The 26,095-nt window shown below is 45.1% G+C and overlaps 1 protein-coding gene across 11 annotated transcripts in view; it reads left to right on the forward strand.

The window, feature by feature from the left end:
- The first annotated feature begins 10,986 nt into the window (after positions 1 to 10,986).
- Positions 10,987 to 26,095, forward strand: part of LOC121571092 (calcium/calmodulin-dependent protein kinase type II delta chain) — a 108,644-nt gene continuing 93,535 nt past the window's right edge. For 6 of the 11 annotated variants that reach the window (XM_041882370.2, XM_041882376.2, XM_041882371.2 and 3 more), the window contains exons 1-2: positions 10,988 to 11,449; positions 13,729 to 13,823. In XM_041882370.2, the coding sequence (XP_041738304.1) occupies positions 11,388 to 11,449; positions 13,729 to 13,823 (157 nt within the window). In that variant the 5' untranslated portion in view covers positions 10,988 to 11,387. Of the gene's footprint in view, positions 11,450 to 13,728; positions 13,824 to 26,095 lie in introns of all 11 variants that reach the window. The other 5 variants (XM_041882378.2, XM_041882373.2, XM_041882377.2 and 2 more) reach the window with 2 other exon arrangements.

Raw genomic sequence — 26,095 nt, forward strand, 5'->3', positions numbered from 1 at the left:
AGTATGGTCAGCAGGCAGGGCAGCAGTATGGTCAGCAGGCAGGGCAGCAGGCAGGGCAGCAGTATGGTCAGCAGGCAGGGCAGCAGGCAGGGCAGCAGTATGGTCAGAAGGGAGGGCAGCAGGCAGGGCAGCAGTATGGTCAGCAGGCAGGGCAGCAGGCAGGGCAGCAGTATGGTCAGCAGGCAGGGCAGCAGTATGGTCAGCAGGCAGGGCAGCAGTATGGTCAGCAGGCAGGGCAGCAGGCAGGGCAGCAGTATGGTCAGCAGGCAGGGCAGCAGGCAGGGCAGCAGTATGGTCAGAAGGGAGGGCAGCAGGCAGGGCAGCAGTATGGTCAGCAGGCAGGGCAGCAGGCAGAATGGAAGGAACAATCACTTCCTCATCCTTCCTCTCACATGGAGTCATTTACACCATTCAGCTGTTCACCTCCCTGGCTGGGTCCCAGTGGTTTCCTCTCTTACTCTCTATCCCTCCCTGGCTGGTCCCAGTGGTTTCCTCTCTTCCTCTCTATCCCTCCCTGGCTGGGTCCCAGTGGTTTCCTCTCTTACTCTCTATCCCTCCCTGGCTGGGTCCCAGTGGTTTCCTCTCTTACTCTCTATCCCTCCCTGGCTGGGTCCCAGTGGTTTCCTCTCTTACTCTCTATCCCTCCCTGGCTGGGTCCCAGTGGTTTCCTCTCTTACTCTCTATCCCTCCCTGGCTGGGTCCCAGTGGTTTCCTCTCTTACTCTCTATCCCTCCCTTCCTCTCCTCTCTATCCCTCCCTTCCTCTCCTCTCTCCCTCCATTCCTCTCCTTTCTTTCAGAAACACTGATGGGTGAAAGGCCTGGATAGGTTAACACCATCATTTTAATATATCAAGCCTTCACAGATCAGTGGTCATGATTAGAGCTCAGATTTTTCCCGACCACATAACTTGACCATGAAAAACCCTTGGACCCTAGTTGTAGCCTACAACTATTGTTGCTCTGCAATTATAAGGCTTTGGGGTTTTCCCCCAGAGCCTTACTCATGGTATTAGGCGAAGGAGGTCAAGTTTCCCCTTACAATGAACACCTGGAATCTGATTCAACATCTCGACAGAAAGGAAAATATTGGGATGCATAGTCTACTGCACTAGTGAGCTGAAATTACATTACATTGCCCCTCTCGCGATCTGTCCTCTCTTTTAATTTGTTTTATTTTATTTAACCTTTATCTTCTCCAAAGAAGAAAACAAAATTGTAACGAAGAAACCGAGGTTCAATTTTACATTTTAGTCATTTAGCAGACGCTCTTATCCAGAGCGACTTTCAGTTAGTGAGTGCATACATTTTTCATACTGGCCCCCCGTGGGAATCGAACCCACAACCCTGACGTTACAAGCGCCATACTCTACCAACTGAGCTACACAGGACCGATCCCTTCTGGGCTTTAGTGGTCTATTTTTGACCTTCCCACTGATATCAGAGTAGCTCCGATTCTTTATGTGAAGTCCACATGTTCTCCCTGTGTCAAGAAGAAGTGAAGAAAATGTAGCGTTATTAAACGTAAGGTCATGTGAAATGTCATCATCCATTTTAATGATAGTAGACGGGCCTCTTGGGACATGTCAGAGCGTGCATATTTAGTTGGGATTATCCTGTGGGAGAGGAGAAAATAATGGCTTTTAATGTCAAACTGTCAATCATCATCAAAACTGATGGCATCGCATATGATGTTATGTAGAATGTGTATAAATATGTCTCAGTTACGTCTTATCACTGTCAAAATATGATGGATCACAATTCATATGGGAATAATCATCCTAAATTCTACATGGAAAGATGTTTACTTTCTGACACGTGTTACTGTATGAATCAAATAATTTATTTGAGACATTTCTCCTGCAGCTCATGTCAGAAACTTTCCCTAACAGCTTGGCTTCATAAGCAGCTGTATGACTGGTCACAAACACACATGCACGGAAACGCGCACGCACACAAACACACACGGAAGGAGTATAGCATGAGGTAGTGGAGAGTGGGGTAAATTGAGCCGTTTTTTACATTCAACATCACTCCGTCAAGGGAAATATAGTATTCTTTCTAACAAAGATATCTACATATATTTCAGGATGTGGAAATAATCCGAATTCATGTAAACATTATAGGTTTGAAAACATAGATTACCCGGGTATGGGGTAAATTGAGCCACAGGACCGGGTAAACCGCCTACTAATTTCTGTACTGAATGAAATATTATCACTACCTTTTTAAAAACATGTATATCTTCATTTCCCAAACACAATTCAACACAATCACAATCGCTTTTTTGTCTTTTAAGAATTTTAAGCATATTTTAACACAGGCTTAACACCTAACAAAAACGTTGTACTTTTTTAAAACACTTTTAAGATAGGCCCTGTTGTTACCTCATATCCCAGTGATAATGCCTTGCATTACGCCTGAGAAGAAAACACTTCAACTTGCTCAACTTACCCCAAGGCAAACATTTTGACTATATTAGCCCACACAGCTACAAGGATGCACTTTCATCCTAGGTTTAGGACCTCATATTGAAGCTTATAGAGACCTCAACAGATGTATAGAACAATCTTAAAATTATCTACTTTAGTTTAGATACAAGCATTATGAAACCTCTAACACAATAAATTCATCGTTTTTTTGGACCAAACCTGCTTACCACTTTTTCCATGTGGTTTTTGCTTCACAGACATCATGTATGGTTCCCTAGAAACAAGGATGGCTCAACTTACCCCTCTGGCTCAACTTACCCCACTCTCCCCTAGGTTTTATGTACTGCCAGTCACCCCTGACATGTAAATAAATAGGATGTTTGACTGACTGACTCTCCCTTTTTATTCTGTAACGAATTATTCTGATCCCCTATTCCTCATATGGTCAGGGTCTGGCCATAGCCTGAAATCCTCCTCATATTTGAATTATTTTTTTATGTAACTTTTATTTTTACTAGGCAAGCCAGTTAAGACCAAATTCTTATTTACGATGACGGCATACCCCGGCCAAACCCGGACGACGCTGGGCCAATTGTGCGCCGACCTATGGGACTCCCAACCACGGCCGGATTGTGATACAGCCTGGAATTGAACCGTATGGTAAGGGTCTGGCCATAGCCTGACATTCTGATCACTTTCATCTGTGTATGTGACAGTTCACTGGACATGAAAGTTAATGTGGTCAGTATCGGTCAGTTTTGGTCACGCAGGACATGACCATCATCAGGCAATGAATGGAGCAGTGATGTCTAGACTGAGCAGTGAGACACGGGGCAGGGCAAAGTGCATGCATCATCCTTAAATTCCCACAAGAGGGCGGTGTGAGTCCAAAACTCTGTAGGCTAGTGCAGTGGTTCCCAACCTTTTTCGGTTACTGTACCACCAACTTGCTCTAACCGGAGTACCCCTGAAGTACCCCCTCATGTGCATTTGGTATCATGAGTCATGAGTCTTCTCAAGTACCCCCTGTACCCCTCTGTGGATAGGCCAATTACCCCCAGGGGTCCTAGTACCCCTGGGTGGGAACCTTTGGGCTAGTGCATAGATACCTCAGCTATTCCAAATATATAACATTGTCATTGTGATGGAGCTCATGCAAATATGGTAAGAAATATGAATGGCATTCTGGAAAATAATCGAATGTCGCCTGTAAGACTATTATCTCCATCATATGATGGGACAAAACTGACATTATTTATTACAATTTGACAGAGCAGAACAATATGTGTTTGGTCTAGTGCAGGGGTAGGCAACCCTGGTCCTGGAGGGCCACAGCCACTTCATGTTTTTGATTGAACCAACCTGGAAAACCAGGGGTGTTGAATTTAGGCAACCAATTGAACTGATCAATTAGCTCAGTTGTTCAGGTGTGGTGCCTAGTTGGAACAAAATCCTGCAGTACCTTGCGGCACTCCAGGAACAGGGTTGCCTACCCTTGGTCTAGTGGTTACTACCACGGTAGCCTGACTGATGCGACCCACGTGACTCACAGCGCAGGGAGAGCTGTGACAAACTGGTCTGGAAAGGAGGCCAATATTAGAACAGACATTGTGGGAAGGGTTTGATTGTTTCTCTCAAATGTTTTTTTTTCCACTCAGGGTTCAGACCTCTCGTTTGGATTTGAAAATGGAAGGGGGCGGCGCTCGGGGGCTGAGTGTCAGAGGAGAGCCAACCAGTAAAAGCACAGCCCTCTTCATTTTTGTGCCGACAACATCAAAGAGACATTCCAGACAGTTTTTTTGTAATGGGGTAGATCAACTTTATTTAATATTGCAGATAGATTGTAACTTCCATCAATGTAATTGTCTGCATCACTTCCAATCCCCCATTTTTCCACCCGCAAATATATATATATATATATATACACATACATACACATATACAGTTGAAGTCGGAAGTTTACATACAGTGGGGAAAAAAAGTATTTAGTCAGCCACCAATTGTGCAAGTTCTCCCACTTAAAAAGATGAGAGAGGCCTGTCATTTTCATCATAGGTACACGTCAACTATGACAGACAAATTGAGAGAAAAAAATTCCAGAAAATCACATTGTAGGATTTTTAATGAATTTATTTGCAAATTATGGTGGAAAATAAGTATTTGGTCACCTACAAACAAGCAAGATTTCTGGCTCTCACAGACCTGTAACTTCTTATTTAAGAGGCTCCTCTGTCCTCCACTCGTTACCTGTATTCATGGCACCTGTTTGAACTTGTTATCAGTATAAAAGACACCTGTCCACAACCTCAAACAGTCACACTCCAAACTCCACTATGGCCAAGACCAAAGAGCTGTCAAAGGACACCAGAAACAAAATTGTAGACCTGCACCAGGCTGGGAAGACTGAATCTGCAATAGGTAAGCAGCTTGGTTTGAAGAAATCAACTGTGAGAGCAATTATTAGGAAATGGAAGACAAACAAGACCACTGATAATCTCCCTCGATCTGGGGCTCCACGCAAGATCTCACCCCGTGGGGTCAAAATGATCACAAGAACGGTGAGCAAAAATCCCAGAACCACACAGGGGGACCTAGTGAATGACCTGCAGAGAGCTGGGACCAAAGTAACAAAGCCTACCATCAGTAACACACTACGCCGCCAGGGACTCAAATCCTGCAGTGCCAGACGTGTCCCCCTGCTTAAGCCAGTACATGTCCAGGCCCGTCTGAAGTTTGCTAGAGTGCATTTGGATGATCCAGAAGAGGATTGGGAGAATGTCATATGGTCAGATGAAACCAAAATAGAACTTTTTGGTAAAAACTCAACTCGTCGTGTTTGGAGGACAAAGAATGCTGAGTTGCATCCAAAGAACACCATACCTACTGTGAAGAATGGGAGTGGAAACATCATGCTTTTGGGCTGTTTTTCTGCAAATGGACCAGGACGACTGATCCGTGTAAAGGAAAGAATGAATGGGGCCATGTATCGTGAGATTTTGAGTGAAAACCTCCTTCCATCAGCAAGGGCATTGAAGATGAAACGTGGCTGGGTCTTTCAGCATGACAATGATCCCAAACACACCGCCCAGGCAACGAAGGAGTGGCTTCGTAAGAAGCATTTCAAGGTCCTGGAGTGGCCTAGCCAGTCTCCAGATCTCAACCCCATTGAAAATCTTTGGAGGGAGTTGAAAGTCCGTGTTGCCCAGCGACATCCCCAAAACATCACTGCTCTAGAGGAGATCTGCATGGAGGAATGGGCCAAAATACCAGCAACAGTGTGTGAAAACCTTGTGAAGACTTACAGAAATCGTTTGACCTGTGTCATTGCCAACAAAGGGTATATAACAAAGTATTGAGAAACGTTTGTTATTGACCAATTACTTATTTTCCACCATAATTTGCAAATAAATTCATTAAAAATCCTACAATGTGATTTTCTTGATTTTTTTTTCTCATTTTGTCTGTCATAGTTGACGTGTACCTATGATGAAAATTACAGGCCTCTCTCATCTTTTTAAGTGGGAGAACTTGCACAAATGGTGACTGACTAAATACTTTTTTTCCCCACTGTACACCTTAGCCAAATACATATAAACTCAGTTTTTCACAATTCCTGACATTTAATCCTAGTAAAAATTCACTGTCTTAGGTCAGTTAGGATCACCACTTCATTTTAAGAATGTGAAATGTCAGAATAATAGTAGAGAGAATGATTTATTTCAGCTTTTATTTCTTTCATCACATTCCCAGTGGGTCAGAAGTTTACATATACTAAATTAGTATTTGGTAGCATTGCCTTTAAATTGTTTAAATTGGGTCAAATGTTTCGGGTAGCCTTCCACAAGCTTCCCACAGTAAGTTGTGTGAATTTTGGCCCATTCCTCCTGACAGAGCTGGTGTAACTGAGTCAGGTTTGTAGGCATCCTTGCTCGCACACGCTTTTTCAGTTCTGCCCACAAATTTTCTATAGGATTGAGGTAAGGGCTTTGTGATGGCCACTCCAATACCTTGACTTTGTTGTCCTTAAGCCATTTTGCCACAACTTTGGAAGTATGCTTGGGGTCATTGTCCATTTGGAAGACCCATTTGTGACCAAGCTTTAACTTCCTGACTGATGTCTTGAGATGTTGCTTCAATATATCCACATAATTTTCCTTCCTCATGATGCCATCTATTTTGTGAAGTGCACCAGTCCCTCCTGCAGCAAAGCACCCCCACAGCATGATGCTGCCACCCCCGTGCTTCACGGTTGGGATGGTGTTCTTCGGCTTGCAAGCACCCCCCTTTTTCCTCCAAACATAACGATGGTCATTATGGCCAAACATATCTATTTTTGTTTCATCAGACCAGAGGACATTTCTCCAAAAAGTACGATCTTTGTCCCCATGTGCAGTTGCAAAGGCTAAGGTGTATGTAAACTTCTGACTTCAACTGTATATATACACACACACATCCTTTTTTAAAATATATTTTCCTTTATTACGTTCCAACCCCACCACCCCTCCCCTAATTGGAGTAAACTAGTGAGCAACAACGCTTAGGCCTCTACTTCCAGCTTATACATACTATATATACATTTTATGGACACAGTCAATTTTACAATAGTTCCATTTTGTTTGTTTTTACTCCTGAACTTCCTCAACCTCTCCGATCATTTTCATGATGTCCATCCGGTTTGCTTCTATATGCCATATCTTTTAAACTGTGCTCTTTCACAAAAGTTATTAACCTATAACCTATATACTTATTATGGACACAGTATTTTTTTACATTAGTTATCTTGTTGTTATTAGTTGTTATTAGTCCCAACCTTCAACTCCATTCAAACCCTCCCATCTATCTCTTAACACCATCCATATTGGATTTCTATTTGCCATATATTTTTCAACTGTACTGTGATGTTTCACAAAAGTTCTGAAACTTTCTATTCTCGTTGTTTCTACAGATTGTAAATTGAAAATAAACATTTTTGCTAAAAGTATTATTATATTATTGATCGATTGACTGACTTTTCAGATCACCCAGTAGTGCTATCTGCAGGGTTAGCTCCAGGTAAATATTGCAATCCTTTAGCCATTCCTGGACCTGTGACCGAAAACAAGCTACAAATGGACAGTACCAAAACAAATGATCTAATGATTCTGTCTCTTCGCAAGCAAAATCTGCAGAGCTGGGAAGATTGTATCCCCCATATAAATAACATTCTATTGGTTGCAAGAATTTTGTATAATAATTTTAATAGAAAAATTATACGTTTTGAATCCGGCGTCGTTTTGCGTATCAGTTCATAAACACTATGCCATGGAATCGGTACGTCAAAAATCTCTTCCCAACTATTTTGCAATCTATATGGGATGGCTGTCAATCCTTTGTTCCTTAAATGAAACTGATATACTTTTTTATTTATCAAAGTTTTCCTTAACCAATTATGTTCTTTAATGCAAGGCTGACAGACAAGTTCCTTACTTTCTCCTCCTTCCACTTTCCTCTTCCATTTTTGCGGTAATGTTGCAATTATTTGGTTGTAATTTTGGGTAGAGCAGACATTTCCATATGTTTTTGTTAGCTGCATGTGCGACGTAACTCCACCAGTCCTACCTATGATATCACCTTTTTTAAACATTTTTTATCAATTAGTATTTGAGTTTAACCACAATATTTGTTGCATTATTTGTTCTGTCATTTCTGGAGGATTCAATTGAAATTGCAACCAACTTTATATGGCTTGTTTTAGAAATAGTGATATTTGGGAGATGATTTCCTTTCGAGAGTTAGGTGTTAGCCAGACTAAGTGCCACTGACACCGGCCTATAAGAATATCACAATTGACGAGGGTTCGAGTCCAAAACACTGCCCTTGAGATTTGCACTCCTCCCACTTCTCACCGTAGCCATTCAATAAAACCACAATAAATACACACAAAAAACCATTTAGATGTTTAAGGTTGTTGGATTACTTTTCGCCTGGATTCATGCATGCATCACAGGAGGTTAGTGGCACCTTAATTGGAGAGGATGGGCTCGACTGTATGTATGCATCACAGGAGGTTAGTGGCACCTTAATTGGGGAGGATGGGCTCGTGGTAATTGCTGGAGCAGAATGCTATCAAATACATCAAACTGAGAAATGGCTGATACCATTCTCTCTATTCCACACATTATTATTATGAACCATCCTCCCCTCAGCAGCCTCCTGTGGTCAGTGGTGTAGTTTCACGGGGCCCCAACGTAAGGTCTGGAAAAATATTTGTCTGATTTTTGTTTTGCCATGGGGCAGAGAGTAAAATGCGCAGTTTTATAGCTAATCTCGTGCCATTTTACACATTTTGCCATGAGGAGAAAATGTTTTTGTTTTAGAGCTCAGGGAGACGGGACAATCTAAACCTTTTTTCCACAAATAATTTATATTCTACGGAAAGTATTTAGACCCCTTGACTTTTTCCACATTTTGTTAGGTTACAGCCTTATTCTAAAATTTAGTAAATTGTTTTTTCCCCTTGTCAATCTACACTCAATACCCCATAATGACAAAGCAAAAACAGGTTGCTATTTTTTTTTTTTTTTTAAACTGAGATATCACATTTACATAAGTATTCAGACCCTTTACTTAGTACTTTGTTGAAGCCCCTTTCGCAGCGATTACAGCCTTGAATCTTATTGGGTATGACGCTACAAGCTTTGCAGACCTGTTTTTGGGGAGTTTCTCCCATTCTTCTCTGCAGATCCTCTCAAGATCTGTCAGGTTGGATGGGGAGCGTTGCTGCACAGCTATTTTCAGGTCTCTCCAAAGATGTTAAATCGGGTTCAAGACCGGGTTCTGGCTGGGCCACTCAAGGACATTCAGAGACTTGTCCCGAAACCACTCCTGCATTGTCTTGGCTGTGTGCTTAGGGTCGTTGTCCTGTTGGAGTGTGAACCTTCACCCCAGTCTGAGGTCCTGGAGCAGGATTTCATCAAGGATCTTTCTGTACTTTGCTCCGTTCATCTTTCCCTCGATTCTGACTAGTCTCCCAGTCCCTGCCGTTGAAAAACATCCCCACAGCATGATGCTGCCACCACCATGCTTCACCATAGGGATGGTGCCAGGTTTCCTCCAGACGTGACGCTTGGCATTCAGGCCAAAGAGTTCAATCTTGGTTTCATCAGACCAGAGAATCTTGTTTCTCATGGTCTGAGAGTCTTTAGGTGCCTTTTGGCAAACTCCAAGTTGGCTGTCATGTGCCTTTTACTGAGGAGTGGCTTCCGTCTGGCCACTCTACCATAAAGGCCTGATTGGTTGAGTGCTGCAGAGATGGTTGTCGTTCTGGAAGATACTCCCATCTCCACAGAAGAACTCTGGAGCTCTGTCAGGGTGACCATCTGGTTCTTGGTCACCTCCCTGACCAAGGCCCTTCTCCCTGATTGCTCAGTTAGGCCGGGCAGCCAGCTCTAGGAAGAGTCTTGGTGGTTCCAAACTTCTTCCATTTAAGAATGATGGAGGCCACTGTGATCTTGGGGAACTTCAATGCTGCAGAACTTTTTTGGTAGCCTTCCCCAGATCTGTGCCTTGATACAATCCTGTCTCGGCACTCTGCAGGCAATTCCTTCGACCTCATGGCTTGGTTTTTGCTCTGACATGCACTGTCAACTGTGGGACCTTATATAGACAGGTGTGTGCCTTCCCAAATCATGTCCAATCAATTTAATTTACCACAGGTGGACTCCAATCAAGTTGTAGAAACATCTCAAGGATGATCAATGGAAACAGGATGCATCCGAGCTCAATTTCAAAGTCTCATAGAAAAGGGTCTGAATACTTATGTAAAGGTATTTCTTTATTATTTGTAATACATTTGTAAACATTTAAAAAACCTGTTTTCGCTTTTCATTATGGGGTATTGTGTGTAGATTGATGAGGATTTTTTATTTATTTCATCCATTTAAGAATAAGGCTGTAACGTAACAAAATGTGGAAAAAGGGAAGGGGTCTGAGTACTTTCCGAATGCACTGTAGGCTCAAGCAGGGTTGATTTTATTTGGCCTCCCAAGTTTTCTGATCAGAAAAAAATATTATAAAACGGTACTTGCCTGCTACCCAAATTATTGTGCTGAACTCTGAAATCACCCTATAGCACGGGAGGGGGGCATTAAAGACTAAAAACACCAGCAAATCAAGTGATTTTAATTTGGGAAATATGTTCCAACGTATTCCCACACATAAGATATATATGTGATCATATAGAAATGGAAGCAAGGTCTGAAATTATTATGTTTTAGTCAAATATGATATATGTTTGGGCTTCTTGAGGCCAATTTGCAGTCTACAAATTATTAGTAATTATGTTCCGACACCCTGACAATCCACTCAAGAAAAATAGGCCCGCGGCTGAATGTAGTTGATGATCCCTGGACTACAGTCATTGATAAACGTAGGCCTCTTTACAGTGAGGGTCCGTGGCATTGACTGTAAAGGGTCCGTGGTTACAGCTAGGGGGAGGCGTTGTACTCTACAATGTTCAAAACCAGGACGCGCTGGATAGAAAAAGTATTGCACCCAAAGCGCGAAGTGTAGTCAGTCACAGAGAACACCGATCCTCTGCCCAAGCGTTGCTGACGTATGCCAAATCTTACAACACCTGGATAGGTATTTTAAGTATCAACTAACCACATCATATATTATAGCAATGTGTCAGTCGATGATGTGGCACGCAACCATTGGTTGAAGCATGTAACGTCTGCGCAGGGGAACGCGACCCAAGTCTCAACGTCCCTGACCACCCGTGAACTCCGTGCCAAAAACAATTCCTGGATTCGGAAACGGACCAGGAAAAGGAAAATTTGCAGTTTAAATGGTTATTCTGTGAATTTGTTTTATCGTTTCAGAGGTGTGTCTCTTTGAAACATTGGAGACTAGCTGTGAGGTTTAAAGTCCCGACCGAAAGAGACAGTTTTCCCTCTCCTCTGCACGCGTCCTTTGCCATGGCTTTGACAACCTGTACCAGATTTACCGACGAGTATAATCTCTACGAAGAGCTGGGGAAGTAAGTATTACAATGTTTTTGTTATTTCTCTCCAACACATCTGCATTGGATTATGTTTAGCTACTGCCGCTCTAAACGAGGGGTTATTCTTGATTACCTGTTACCTGTGTGTGGTGCACAGAAACCGTACCCGTTGTATTCAAACCGTACATTTGGTCTTCGAATGAATATTTCCAAACTTGTCCTTTCCAAAGGCGTCGTTGCGTTTGTTTGGATATCTTTACTGAATGTTTACGTAGGATTTCAATCGCTCTTGACATTATTTTCGTCTAACAAATCACTGCCCTTTCAGTGGAAAAACAACTGTGTTAGGGCGTTAATTTCCTAGTGGTGCGCTGTCGTAAATGGTAGTGTAAGTTTATGGAGAAATCCCTTATTTTCCCAGCTGTGATGTCATTCCCTGCTCACAGCAAAATGAAATTGACATAAATGTGACCTATTGATCCACTGATTGTTATTGCCGAGCGAGCAGCGCACATGCCATTCCGAAATATGCTATTCTTGGATCTATTTATAATCAAACAAAATAAAAATTGCCATCGTTTTTAGCAACAATGTAAACGCATCAATATGAATTATAGGTTTTAAATGCATAGTAGAGCGAAAGGTTACCGCGTTAAATTTTTTAAAAAGCAGCCTTATCCCTGGGTGACCGAGAAGAATCCCTTGGCATTATTTTACCAGCAAAGCAAGGCGGCTTTGTGGGGTTGGAGACAATTAGGTCACTTGGCTTAGGCGGTCTTCAGCGCTTTTACCAGCGCGAGGCTCCATCTTCTAGCCTAGGCCACAGCCGTCCCCATCTGAGCTTGACTACAGAAACTTGAATGAATGTGTACACCACTGAAGCAAAGAAACGAAATATAGATGCATGCTTTCAATGTATCCCTCTTTCTTTGGCTTTGTATGCAGCAGGTAATATACAGCAATTAGGTTTGGTAATCAACCTCTCCATATGTATTCATGTCCCCCATGTGCTCTAGCTAGTAGGCTGTTATAGAGAGAAATAGTAATCGTGTAAATATGGGTATCTGCAACCCAATATGGCGAGTGGTTGTATGGAAAGCGAATCAGCTAATTCGGCAGATTTGTTGACACTCAAGAACGTTTTGTATGGCTGATTGGGCTCCACCACAAGTAGATAAGCCGCTGACCAGTGTTGTATCCGCCTGCCTGCCGACTTGCTTCCTACTGGGTATCATGGTCGTGTTATTTGTGTAAAACTAACAGGTAAATATGACTCATCATCTGGCTTAAAAACAGAAGTCCAAACTCTTGTGGTATGGTAGCTGCGTGGTAAGAAACAGAAGAAGAAGAAAAACACTGCTCAATCAAAACCGTCTAATATAAAGCAGAGTGCTTTCGACACGCCCACTCCTTTCGACACGCCCACTCCTTTCGACACGCCCACTCCTTTCGACACGCCCACTCCTTTCGACACGCCCACTCCTTTCCACACGGCCACCACTTTTCTTCATAATTCATAAAGGTCATGTTAACTGACTGCTATTATCTCATAGAACAAAAGGTATAAGATCTCCTAAGCCTGTGTTAACCTCAGACCTTATTTTCGACGTTTATTCCAAAACCCTATTCGTTCTCCATTAATTTTTCCCATAGGAATGGCTGAACAAACCAGAAGTAACTTATTTCTGGGTTTTAGGACTAGAAGCTGGCTAGCTCTCTTAACCTCTTATCTTGCCATATAGAGCTCGCCAGCTTGTAGTCCTAAAACCCGAAAATGATCAAATTCGCCATCGTTGTCTTACGACACCACAGATAGCTCGAACCAGTCATGACTATTCAACAAAACAATACATAATTTTCAAGTTTCTTTTCAACACATTTCTTAGTTACATGATTGTATAACTAGCAAAGGAGTTTTGAAGTTGAGGGTGCAGTATTTATGAAGTTTTTCAATGAGGACGAAAACTGGCGTAGTTCAGCTAGCCAGCTAGTTTAGTCAGGGAAAACCAGGGAAAACAAACCCGGGACAGGATATAGCTGGGCGCATATGAATCCAGAAAATGAATGGTGAAGTCTCTTCCGGACACGGTAGATTCCTCCTCACCACTCTGTGGAGAAAGGAAATGGTTTTGGGATAGAACAAAACGTATCAGATCTCCTATACCTGTGTTTACCAGACCTTATTTTCGTCATTTATTCAAAAAAACATCAAAAAACGAACCATGGCGGAATTAGTGCCTACAAAAAGACGCCATTACTGTTGCTCTCTATATCAGTTGATTGTCTACTCATCACCATCTTTGTGTTTCCTAAAGGGGAGCTTTCTCCATAGTGAAAAGATGTATGAGGATCTCCAGCGGACAGGAGTATGCTGCCAAAATCATCAACACTAAGAAGCTATCTGCCAGGGGTAGGTGTCTTTACCTTGTCTTTGCAGTTTCTGTTGAAAGCAACTAAATACCCCAACTCCCTGTCAAAAGATTCCAGTTAGAAACAAAAAGGTGGTGGTTATACGTTTTTACCTGCCGTTTATCTTCACATTACATGGCAGGTAGCTTAGTGGTTAAGAGCGTTGTGCCAGTAACCGAAAGGTCGCTGGTTCTAATCCCCGAGCCGACTAGGTGAAAAAACTGCCGATGTGCCCTTGAGCAAGGCACTTAACCCTAATTGCTCTTGTAAGTCACTCTGGATAAGAGCGTCTGCTAAATGACTAAAATTTTAAAATGTAATGGAAATTACATTGGTATGCAGTTCACAGGAGGCTGCTGAGGGGAGAACGAACGGCTCATAATAATGGCCGAAACGGCGCGAATGGAATCAATCAATCAATCAATTTTATTTTATATAGCCCTTCTTACATCAGCTAATATCTCGAAGTGCTGTACAGAAACCCAGCCTAAAACCCCAAACAGCTAGTAATGCAGGTGTAGAAGCACGGTGGCTAGGAAAAACTCCCTAGAAAGGCGAAAACCTAGGAAGAAACCTAGAGAGGAACCAGGCTATGAGGGGTGGCCAGTCCTCTTCTGGCTGTGCCGGGTGAAGATTATAACAGAACCATGCCAAGATGTTCAAAAATGTTCATAAGTGACAAGCATGGTCAAATAATAATCAGGAATAAATCTCAGTTGGCTTTTCATAGCCGATCATTAAGAGTTGAAAACAGCAGGTCTGGGACAGGTAGGGGTTCCATAACCGCAGGCAGAACAGTTGAAACTGGAATAGCAGCAAGGCCAGGCGGACTGGGGACAGCAAGGAGTCACCACGGCCGGTAGTCCCGACGTATGGTCCTAGGGCTCAGGTCTCTCAGTTGGCTTTTCATAGCCGATCATTAAGAGTTGAAAACAGCAGGTCTGGGACAGGTAGGGGTTTCGAACCGCAGGCAGAACAGTTGAAACTGGAATAGCAGCAAGGCCAGGCGGACTGGGGACAGCAAGGTGTCATCATGCCCGGTAGTCCTGACGTATGGTCCTAGGGCTCAGGTTCTCAGAGAGAAAGAGAGAACGAGAGAATTAGAGAGAGCATACTTAAATTCACACAGGACACTGGATAAGACAGGAGAAGTACTCCAGGTATAACCAACTAACCCCAGCCCCCCGACACATAAACTACTGCAGCATAAATACTGGAGGCTGAGACAGGAGCGGTCCGGAGACACTGTGGCCCCATCCGAAGAAACCCCCGGACAGGGCCAAACAGGAAGGATATAACCCCACCCACTCTGGAATGGCATCAAACACCTGGAAACCATCTGTTTTGATGTATTTGATACCATTCCACTGATTCCGCTCCAGTCACGAGCCCGTTCTCCCCAATTAAGGTGATGCAGTTGGAGGTTGGGAGCACCCATTGTTTTGACATATGTCAGTAAATACCTGGTAAAATGACGTTACCCAGAGGAATTCTGTAGGTGGTTCTGGTTTGTGTTGCAACGCTGAGCTGTCACATGTCTTAAAGGTCTACCAGACAGTGAGAAGTGTGACAGTGGTAAGGCAGAAAACGTCTGGGTAAGTCTCGCTCAGGGTTATGTCCAACTGTCTTTACAGTTCTTATTTTATATCCTTAGTACCCATTATGGCGAGGGATGAAAACCTTGCTTGGTGTTATGACTCTCATACTGGTATGTTAACCTGCTTTGATTTCTGACATGAGTCACAGTGTAGCCTTCTGTGTCACAACCCCAGTCACTATGGGATAACTGAAGGGAAACTGCCAGTGGGAGAACTAGAGATGCATTCTTCATGACCTTTGTGTCTGTATCCTGGTGCTACTATAGAAAGTCTTGCCTTTGTAGAATGGACCTCCTGTCCAGGAAGTAGCGCAATTCTTTTATTCTCTCTCTCCTTCTTTCTGAAGCAGCTGTGGGGAGCGGGTTGGTGGGTGCGTGGGCTGGGGCTCCCGCTGGTGAATGGCACTGCTGATTGATCCGTCCATATGCCTTAATGGGCTGCAGACAGACACGCACATGCACGCACATTTACACACATAGACAGACAAGTAAGGACTAAGAGACAGGAGGGAGGGATGATTAGGACTAAGAGACGGGGGGGGTGGATGATTAGGACTAAGACACAGGAGGGAGGGGTGATTAGGACTAAGACACAGGAGGGAGGGGTGATTAGGACTAAGACACAGGAGGGAGGGGTGATTAGGACTAAGAGACAGGAGGGGTGGATGATTAGGACTAAGAGACAGGAGGGAGGGGTGATTAGGACTAAGAGACAGGAGGGAGGGATGATTAGGACTAAGACACAGGAGGGAGGGGTGATTAGGACTAAGAGACAGGAGGGAGGGATGATTAGGACTAAGAGACAGGAGGGAGGGGTGATTAGGACTAAGAGACAGGAGGGAGGGATGATTAGGACTAAGACACAGGAGGGAGGGGTGATTAGGACTAAGAGACGGGAGGGGTGGATGATTAGGACTAAGAGACAGGAGGGAGGGATGATTAGGACTAAGACACAGGAGGGAGGGGTGATTAGGACTAAGAGACGGGAGGGGTGGATGATTAGGACTAAGACACAGGAGGGAGGGGTGATTAGGACTAAGAGACGGGAGGGGTGGATGATTAGGACTAAGACACAGGAGGGAGGGGTGATTAGGACTAAGACACAGGAGGGAGGGGTGATTAGGACTAAGACACAGGAGGGATGGGGTGATTAGGACTAAGACACAGGAGGGATGGGGTGATTAGGACTAAGACACAGGAGGGGTGGATGATTAGGACTAAGACACAGGAGGGAGGGGTGATTAGGACTAAGAGACAGGAGGGGTGGATGATTAGGACTAAGAGACAGGAGGGAGGGGTGATTAGGACTAAGAGACAGGAGGGATGGATGATTAGGACTAAGAGACAGGAGGGAGGGGTGATTAGGACTAAGACACAGGAGGGAGGGGTGATTAGGACTAAGAGACAGGAGGGATGGGTGATTAGGACTAAGACACAGGAGGGAGGGGTGATTAGGACTAAGACACAGGAGGGAGGGGTGATTAGGACTAAGAGACAGGAGGGAGGGGTGATTAGGACTAAGACACAGGAGGGAGGGGTGATTAGGACTAAGACACAGGAGGGAGGGATGATTAGGACTAAGAGACAGGAGGGAGGGGTGATTAGGACTAAGACACAGGAGGGAGGGGTGATTAGGACTAAGAGACAGGAGGGAGGGGTGATTAGGACTAAGAGACAGGAGGGAGGGGTGATTAGGACTAAGAGACAGGAATGTAATTGTATCACAGACAGGAGCTATGTCTAGAACAGAACATGAATAAAATGAGAGAGAGAGAGAATAGGGCTGGAGTGAGGAGGTGGTGCCCTATTCTTTACACAATCCCCTTTATGGTACAGAGAGAAGATTAGATTGCTGAACTGTTGAATAGAGGGAGGCCCAGAGAGGATTGAGGAGAAGTGTATTGGGGTTTTTCCATTATTGATCCCATTCTAGGATTGGCTTGACTGATTGGCTCCACTGAGCCACGCCCACCCTGAGAGAAGATGAAGAGAGATGGAGAATGTGAGGCAAAAAGAGACGGGGAGACAGGGGGAGTGAAAAAATACATTTGAACGGGAGGAGCGAAAGGTGGGTAGAGGTGAGTTGGTGAGCAAGATTTTGTTAGAGACGGGGAGACAGAGACGGAGAAATGGGATGAATTGGAGAGACTGATGGAGAGGGAGAGAGAGTGGGGCGAGATGAGGAGGAGAGAGATGGATGTGAGGAGAGATGGGGAAAGAATAGTGCTAGCGGAGCGATCACATCTCTCCCGTCCTCAGCTGAAGGTCATCTTACAGGAGGGAAACCCCAGATCTGCTGTCTGTGCCAGTCAGTACCAGGGCCACGACTGGAGGAACCTACTAAATAGACAGGGGATCTTAACTCTTACAGGTTATGTGGCGATAAACCAAGGCAGTATATTTAAGATGTTAATCTAGGACCAGCCTTTTTAAATCTTACCCTTTCCTCAAAGAAGTAGAGTAATATATATATAATTGATTGGATTTATATAGCACTTTACTCAAAGCACTTTACATAGTAGGGGGAAACTCACCTCATCCACCAGCAATGTGTAGCACCCACCTGGGAAATGCACAGCAAACATTTTTGTGCCTGGACGCTCACCACACATCAGCTATCGAGGTGAGGAGTGATACAGTATATGCCAATTAGGAAAGAGGAATTATTAGGTGTCCATGATGGAATGGGGCCAGGTTGGGGATTTTGCCATGACACCAGGGTTAACACCCCTACTCTTACGATAAGTACCAATGGGATTTTTAATGAGCACAGAGAGTCAGGACACCCATTTAACCTCCCATCAGAAAGACAGCACCCTACACAGGGCAATGTCCCCTTCACTGCCCTGGGGATCTTAGACCAGAGGGAAGACTGCCCCCTACTGGCCATCCAACACCACTTCCAGCAGCATCTGGTATCTCATCCAGGGACCGGCCCTGTTCAGCTTCAGAGGCAAGTCAGCAGTGGGATGCTGGGTGGTATACTGCTGGCAACCTGTAGATGGTGGTTTATCAATTGGGTGAGCTTTATCTATACCCCTATATGGTGTTATCAAAGCCTTATCAAAGCACAGAGAAATGTGGACACAGTGGATCGGTTTTTGGTTCACTGTATTGATTTAGTTAGATCGTGTTATCAAATCAGTGTGTACCTGTTATCAAATCAGTCTGTCCCTATATTTAATTGTGTGTGTCTGTCCCTTTCTCTGTGAACCACCACGAGCAGCGCACTGATCTAATAACAGCCGTCTTACTTTATGTTTGAGGGAATGAGTTACAGTTCGGACATTCAAGGTTACTCCTCCTTGCACTGGGGATTCCCAAAGTGGGGCATGCGACTTCTGATGGACGGAGGATAAATTCAGAGGCTCGTGCGATAGTGAGACTCCTTAGGGAATAGTCCCTCTCTAATAACCCACACTCCTTTTGGCTCGCCGTGTGGAGGTGTGTTGAAGGTACAGACCTATTTTCCTCACACACTTGTGTCAATGCATGGGCTTTGGGAGTGTTTTTGACTTGTTGCACTTCTCCTTGTCTCTCATTTGGTGATTTCCCACTTCTATAAATTGGTTAGTATTTAGCATGTATAGGTTTTTGTGCCGCTTGCTTTGTGGTTAGATGAGGAAGTATCCGTTTTTTAAGCCAACTCAATGTCATAAGTTTGTGCATATCCTACTAGGCTCTGTCAGGCTCATTCTCTGCTAATGAGAGGGGTGTAGACCCACCCTAAGACGTGATTGGTTGATTAGCAAACCAGGCCGGAGCGGGTTAAACCCCCCCTGGTCCATCAGATAGGGTCTGGAGCCTGGATTTGTTTCCTAATGCCAGGGGCTCACTGGGAGATTTACAGATCGTTCTACTGATGCCACACATGAAAGAAGGGATAGAGGGAGAAAGAGAAGGTATGTATGTATGTGATGAGTGACATGGTTGGGCTGTCATCTCATCCTCCAGCGTGTTCTCCTGGAGAACCCCCTCTCCACACACACACACACACACTAAATAAATAAAAGTCACCCTGCCCTGTGCTGTGGCTCATCCTTTGATCTGGCCTGTCCAATATGGCTGACCTTGGTGTCTGGGAATGTTCACACCAGCATGAATACAGATGACTCAATCACCCCAAAGCTCTGTCTAATATGTGGATCTGGGGCACTCACTATGCTGTGAGGTTCCCCAAGGTGTGAGGGATCACTCCGTTCCATGTCTGTATACCTCCTGTGAGGTATTTAAGCATGTCTCTCTTTTTCTCCTACTCATCTCTCTCTCACTTTCTTCTCTGTCGTCTCTCTCGGTCTCGGTCTCTCTCGCTCTCGGTCTCTCTCGCGCTACTCTGTCACTGTCTCCGTCTCGCTCTCTCCTCTCTTCTCTGTCTATTGCTCTCCTCTCTCTCTCGCTCTCCTCTCTCTCTTGTTCTCCTCTGTCGTCTCTCTCTCTCCGTCTCTCTCTCTCGCTCTCTGTTTCTGTCTCTCTTGCTCTCTTCTGTCTGTCCCTCTCTCACGGCCGGAGGGTTGAGTCACAAACAGTGTTTGTTTAAAAAAAATCTCCTGTAAATCTGTATTTGTGTAAGAGCAAAGTCCTCAGTCCATTTAACCCTCATATTCCATAAGTGGGAATAAGTGTGTGTAGCTCACTGCTTTACATGACAGAGCCAATCAGCACACGCATTGGGTATTTTACTGAGCTAAAACATTCCCAGAGCCAATCAGTACACGCACAGAGCATTTCTAGAACATCAGAGGAACAAAAGAAAAGCTGCAACGATTTGGTATGGTGTCAGGAGAACATTACCTGTGTGTGTGTGTGTATTTATTTGCATCCACCCCAGGGCCCCCCCCCCCTCCCGACTGAGCATTGCACGCCTGCACGGGCAGGCTAAAAATATCTCATTAGAAAACAGAGAAAGGAAGGGAGGGAGGGAGAGGGGAGGAAGAGCTGGAGAGAGGGAGACAGTTGACTGACACGATCAGAATGAGCAAAATAGTAATGGATCCTTAGAAAAGCTATTTTATATTTGGCTGCTCAATGAATCAATGAATCAATGAATGACCGAATCAATCAATCAAATGTCTTTATAGGCCTGTATTTTGGCCTTCATTTGTAGCCTGAATTGGGTTGCATCAACGAATCGCTAAATATATTCCAGGTTCTTGTTATTTTTACTCCATTTCTACCGAACGGTGACAAGAACAGTTGTAGGGGGAGATGGGAGACACCAGAACAGCATGAATGATGCATGATGAGAGGAGCGCACCACGCCTTGGCCAAATGTGCATCGGAACATGTTATTAGCCGGCGTGTCGATGGAAATTGCTTAAACAAACCTAAGAAAATCACAGAGATGGAATCTGGTCTCATCCCTGGGTTGGCGTATCATTGGCGTGGAGGATGGGTTTCAACCACTCTCTCCTGTGCTTTCAGGAAAGAAAATAGTTCTCTACTGTCCGTGATTGTCATGAAATCCAGATGTTTTGTCTTTAAATCTGTTTTTTTGACGTGGCAGATCTTTGATTTACTGTTTCGTCATTTAAATGCTTTGTTTGGCACCAAGGGGATGGACAAGTTATCGATTACTTGAATCTAAAGAGGAAGCCGTCATCAATATTAATTAGTTACCAGTGTCTCTTCTCACTGTGAATGATAACCGTGATGGATATCTGTGGATTATGCGTCCCTCAATACACACACAAACACACAAACAAGCGCTTGTTTCCCAGCGCTAAACACATCAGTCTATCGCATATCCTCTGTCACATCACCGCTAATACTAAAACACAGAAACACTGATCAGGTGTCAGAGCTAGCGAGGGATTTAGTTTCTAAAATCTTTCACTCGTTTTTGTACTTTCTTTCTCTCCTTTGCCCGTTTTCCAGTTGACTAAAACAGCCCTGTTTTCGTCCAATTTTTCTGTGTGTGTGTGCGTGCTCTGTTTATTTTCAGACCTGACGTGAACTCCCCAAGGAGCGCTACACTAGCTAGCTCCACCGCCGTACCACTACAGCACAGCCAGGCGTAGAAGCACTCCTCATATAATATACAGAGACAGAATGACAATCCACTAAAAACAGCTGAAATCAAAGTTGATTCAGAATTCCTGTATGTTCTGTGGTTTTTCCAATTCCTGTTTTTTTACCAGAGGGGGTTTGGGGCGGAGGGATTTTCAGTTCATGAATGAATGCAAAATAATTCAGCTCGTACTGTGTGTAAGAGGTTTTGATTTGCGTTTGTGTAAACACACACCAATACGAACACACACACACACACACACGTTGTGTATCACATCGAACCGAACCCCAGATCCAATCTACGTAATCAAAGCCTGTCGTCCCTGATGAATCTGCGTCTATTTCCACCGGTGGAGGGATAAATGTGAGCTTTCCCGGGGCTTCAGTCTAAATCCTCATTTAGCCAAGTAGGCCAGTAGGTGGAGTCAAGGGGGACGGGGTCTCCCTTAATTAGAGCCTCTTTGTCTGGGAGAGGGATGAGGGACAGAGGTGGTGCTCCACAGGAGCCCAGAGGTGCTCTCCCACTCTTAATGAACGATGGCACCCTTCACCGGGCCTTCTATGGTTATGTCTGTTTTCCTCTCACTGTCATTTTCTCTCACGCTCTCTCTGAGAGATCTAACGGGATGGAAACTTTCAAGGAAACATTATTTTTCATTACATTGACCTCTGACCCTTGGTGTCTTTTGCTGTCCTTAGGGCTGCTGGGAGAGAGGTTATATGTACATGTCTTCTGTGTTGAGGTGAGCACCAGGAAGTACCTATGGAAACGCACCGCAGTAATGAGACTCGTATAGATGGAATATGATATACATTGCGAATATTCCCTCTCGACACCAGTCCATGTCGTTCTTCCACAGCCTGCTAGACAGTCTCGCAGGTGTCAGGTGCTTTATTCTAGCTTATGTTCCAAGCCGAGACTGTCCAACACGCTCCCTAATACAAGCAGAACATATCCATTCTCCTTCACACCGCCGCCACCATAGAAAGCACTACCTTCCTCATCTGCATGAATGTGTTCATGGGGCTGTTATTCCAGCCGTCGATGGTGAGGTGGAAGGAGTTATCCCCAGCAGCACTGACCAGGCCATGCGTTTCTATTACACACCGCCAGGTACATGATGAGTGTCTGTGTGCGGAGGGCACATGGCCAGGCAGTCAGTGACCCCCCCTCCTTGCTGAGCAGGAAATTAGATGGCGTAGTTATGGACATGTGCAGAGTATAAATTAACATGAAGAATGACGTGCTGTAAAATCAATTTATAGAGGATATATGTTGCATGTTTTCCCTCCTAGATACTGTTTCTATCTCAGACGGTAACTTTTCTCATTTTTTACATTTTAGCAGACGCTCTTATCCAGAGCGATTAGCAGTAGTGAGTGTATACATTTTAATTGGTACTAGTCCCCTGTTGGAATCGAACCCACAACCCTGGCGTTGCAAGTGCCATGCTCTACCAACTGAGCCACACGGGACCATGGAGCTAACTTGAGTATAATGCCACTCCTTATAGCAATACTCAGCAGGAACTCTGTATCTGTCAAACCACACCGACACTCTCCTCACTGCATATATGCTTGTGTGTACATAGACTGTGGAGGAGCGATGGGGCACCTCCTAGATATGTTTATAAACCGTGGAGGAGCGACAAGGCACCTGTAGATATGTTTAGTAGATGAGTGCGTTTCCTCACGTGTATTGCTTACATAACCTACGTCTGATACCATTGTTATAACTCAAAGCTGTGATCGTTGTCACCGCCTCTTATGCTACACTACCACTCTACATTACCCCAATAGGAGACCATTTTGTATCTCTCATACGATGTCTGTTCTGTTCATCAGCCACATTGTCATGCCAGAGCTTTAACGAGCCGACAATCAGTTCCCCTCATACAAACTTCACGTCAATGTTCAGGCGATGTTCCATCAGTAATGACCCGTATGTGGTAGACCAGCCCTCTCGTGCTCTCCCTTGGTAATTAACCGCTCACACTGGGGCTAATTAAGGGGTTATAATGATGCATGACTCACACAGAGACCACAGACATAATGTAGCTGCAAAAGGCTACTCTTGGAGCGACAGAACAGTTTGTGACCAGTTGCTACTGTATGCGTACCCAGCCAACGCAGTGCCGGAGTGTCAGGGAAATGGAGAGCAGGCGGGATGCTGATGACTGCTTGTTCTCTCTCTCTCTCCATCTTGACTAGGTGTGAGAGGAGCTCTCTCTCCCTCCATCTTGACTAGGTGTCTGACTAGAGGAGCTCTCTCCATCTTGACTAGGTGTCTGACTAGAGGAGCTCTCTCCATCTTGACTAGGTGTCTGACTAGAGGAGCTCTCTCTCTCTCCATCTTGACTAGGTGTGAGAGGAGCTCTCTCTCTCTCCATCTTGACTAGGTGTGAGAGGAGCTCTCTCTCTATCTTGACTAGGTGTCTGACTAGAGGAGCTCTCTCTCCCTCCATCTTGACTAGGTGTGAGAGGAGCACTCTCTCCCTCCATCTTGACTAGGTGTGAGAGGAGCTCTCTCTCTCTCCATCTTGACTAGGTGTGAGAGGAGCTCTCTCTCTCCATCTTGACTAGGTGTGAGAGGAGCTCTCTCTCGCCATCTTGACTAGGTGTCTGACTAGAGGAGCTCTCTCTCCCTCCATCTTGACTAGGTGTCTGACTAGAGGAGCTCTCTCTCCCTCCATCTTGACTAGGTGTCTGACTAGAGGAGCTCTCTCTCTCTCTCCATCTTGACTAGGTGTCTGACTAGAGGAGCTCTCTCTCTCTCTCCATCTTGACTAGGTGTGAGAGGAGCTCTCTCTCTCTCCATCTTGACTAGGTGTCTGACTAGAGGAGCTCTCTCTCCCTCCATCTTGACTAGGTGTCTGACTAGAGGAGCTCTCTCTCCCTCCATCTTGACTAGGTGTCTGACTAGAGGAGCTCTCTCTCCCTCCATCTTGACTAGGTGTGAGACTAGAGGAGCTCCCTCCATCTTGACTAGGTGTCTGACTAGAGGAGCTCTCTCTCCCTCCATCTTGACTAGGTGTCTGACTAGAGCTCTCTCTCCCTCCATCTTGACTAGGTGTGAGAGGAGCTCTCTCTCTCCATCTTGACTAGGTGTGAGAGGAGCTCTCTCTCTCCATCTTGACTAGGTGTGAGAGGAGCTCTCTCTCGCCATCTTGAATAGGTGTCTGACTAGAGGAGCTCTCTCTCCCTCCATCTTGACTAGGTGTCTGACTAGAGGAGCTCTCTCTCCCTCCATCTTGACTAAGTGTCTGACTAGAGGAGCTCTCTCTCTCTCTCCATCTTGACTAGGTGTGAGAGGAGCTCTCTCTCTCTCCATCTTGACTAGGTGTGAGAGGAGCTCTCTCTCTCTCTATCTTGACTAGGTGTCTGACTAGAGGAGCTCTCTCTCCCTCCATCTTGACTAGGTGTGAGACTAGAGGAGCTCTCTCTCCCTCCATCTTGACTAGGTGTCTGACTAGAGGAGCTCTCTCTCCCTCCATCTTGACTAGGTGTGAGACTAGAGGAGCTCCCTCCATCTTGACTAGGTGTCTGACTAGAGGAGCTCTCTCTCCCTCCATCTTGACTAGGTGTCTGACTAGAGGAGCTCTCTCTCCCTCCATCTTGACTAGGTGTCTGACTAGAGGAGCTCTCTCTCCCTCCATCTTGACTAGGTGTGAGACTAGAGGAGCTCCCTCCATCTTGACTAGGTGTCTGACTAGAGGAGCTCTCTCCATCTTGACTAGGTGTCTGACTAGAGGAGCTCTCTCCATCTTGACTAGGTGTCTGACTAGAGGAGCTCTCTCCATCTTGACTAGGTGTCTGACTAGAGGAGCTCTCTCCATCTTGACTAGGTGTCTGACTAGAGGAGCTCTCTCTCTCTCTCCATCTTGACTAGGTGTCTGACTAGAGGAGCTCTCTCTCTCTCCATCTTGACTAGGTGTCTGACTAGAGGAGCTCTCTCTCCCTCCATCTTGACTAGGTGTTTGACTAGAGGAGCTCTCTCTCCCTCCATCTTGACTAGGTGTCTGACTAGAGGAGCTCTCTCTCCCTCCATCTTGACTAGGTGTCTGACTAGAGGAGCTCTCTCTCCCTCCATCTTGACTAGGTGTCTGACTAGAGGAGCTCTCTCTCCCTCCATCTTGACTAGGTGTGAGAGGAGCTCTCTCTCCCTCCATCTTGACTAGGTGTGAGAGGAGCTCTCTCTCCCTCCATCTTGACTAGGTGTCCCTCCAGTAGAGGAGCTCTCTCTCCCTCCATATTGACTGGGTTTGAGACTATAGGAGTAAAGTACCGTCATTCTGTCACCCAAAGCAAGATGAAACATCTGTCAGGATCTGTGTAGTAGCAGGTTGTTCTCAGGCTGTGTCCTGTGAGGCCAAGCCACCCAGTCGATTGTGTTTGGGTGTGTGTTAGCTCGCCCTGTCACAGATACCAGAAGGTTTACTCTTTCTTGCCATAGTGTAAATCTCCTCACATGTACTGTTGGACCACTGTCCTCATCACATTCCTGCTCCATGAGTCGGGACCGCCAATCAATATAGGCTCTCTGGTGGCTACGGTTAGCCACCTGTGGTTACCTTAGCCTTAACCACTGCTATCCGCTGTTGCCGTGAGCAACTGCTCCACCAACCTTGACCACTTCCCAATGCTGTTCAAAGCCTACTCTAAGGCTGCGT

Source organism: Coregonus clupeaformis, chromosome 8 (genome assembly GCF_020615455.1).
Source record: "Coregonus clupeaformis isolate EN_2021a chromosome 8, ASM2061545v1, whole genome shotgun sequence".
NCBI lineage: Eukaryota > Metazoa > Chordata > Actinopteri > Salmoniformes > Salmonidae > Coregonus > Coregonus clupeaformis.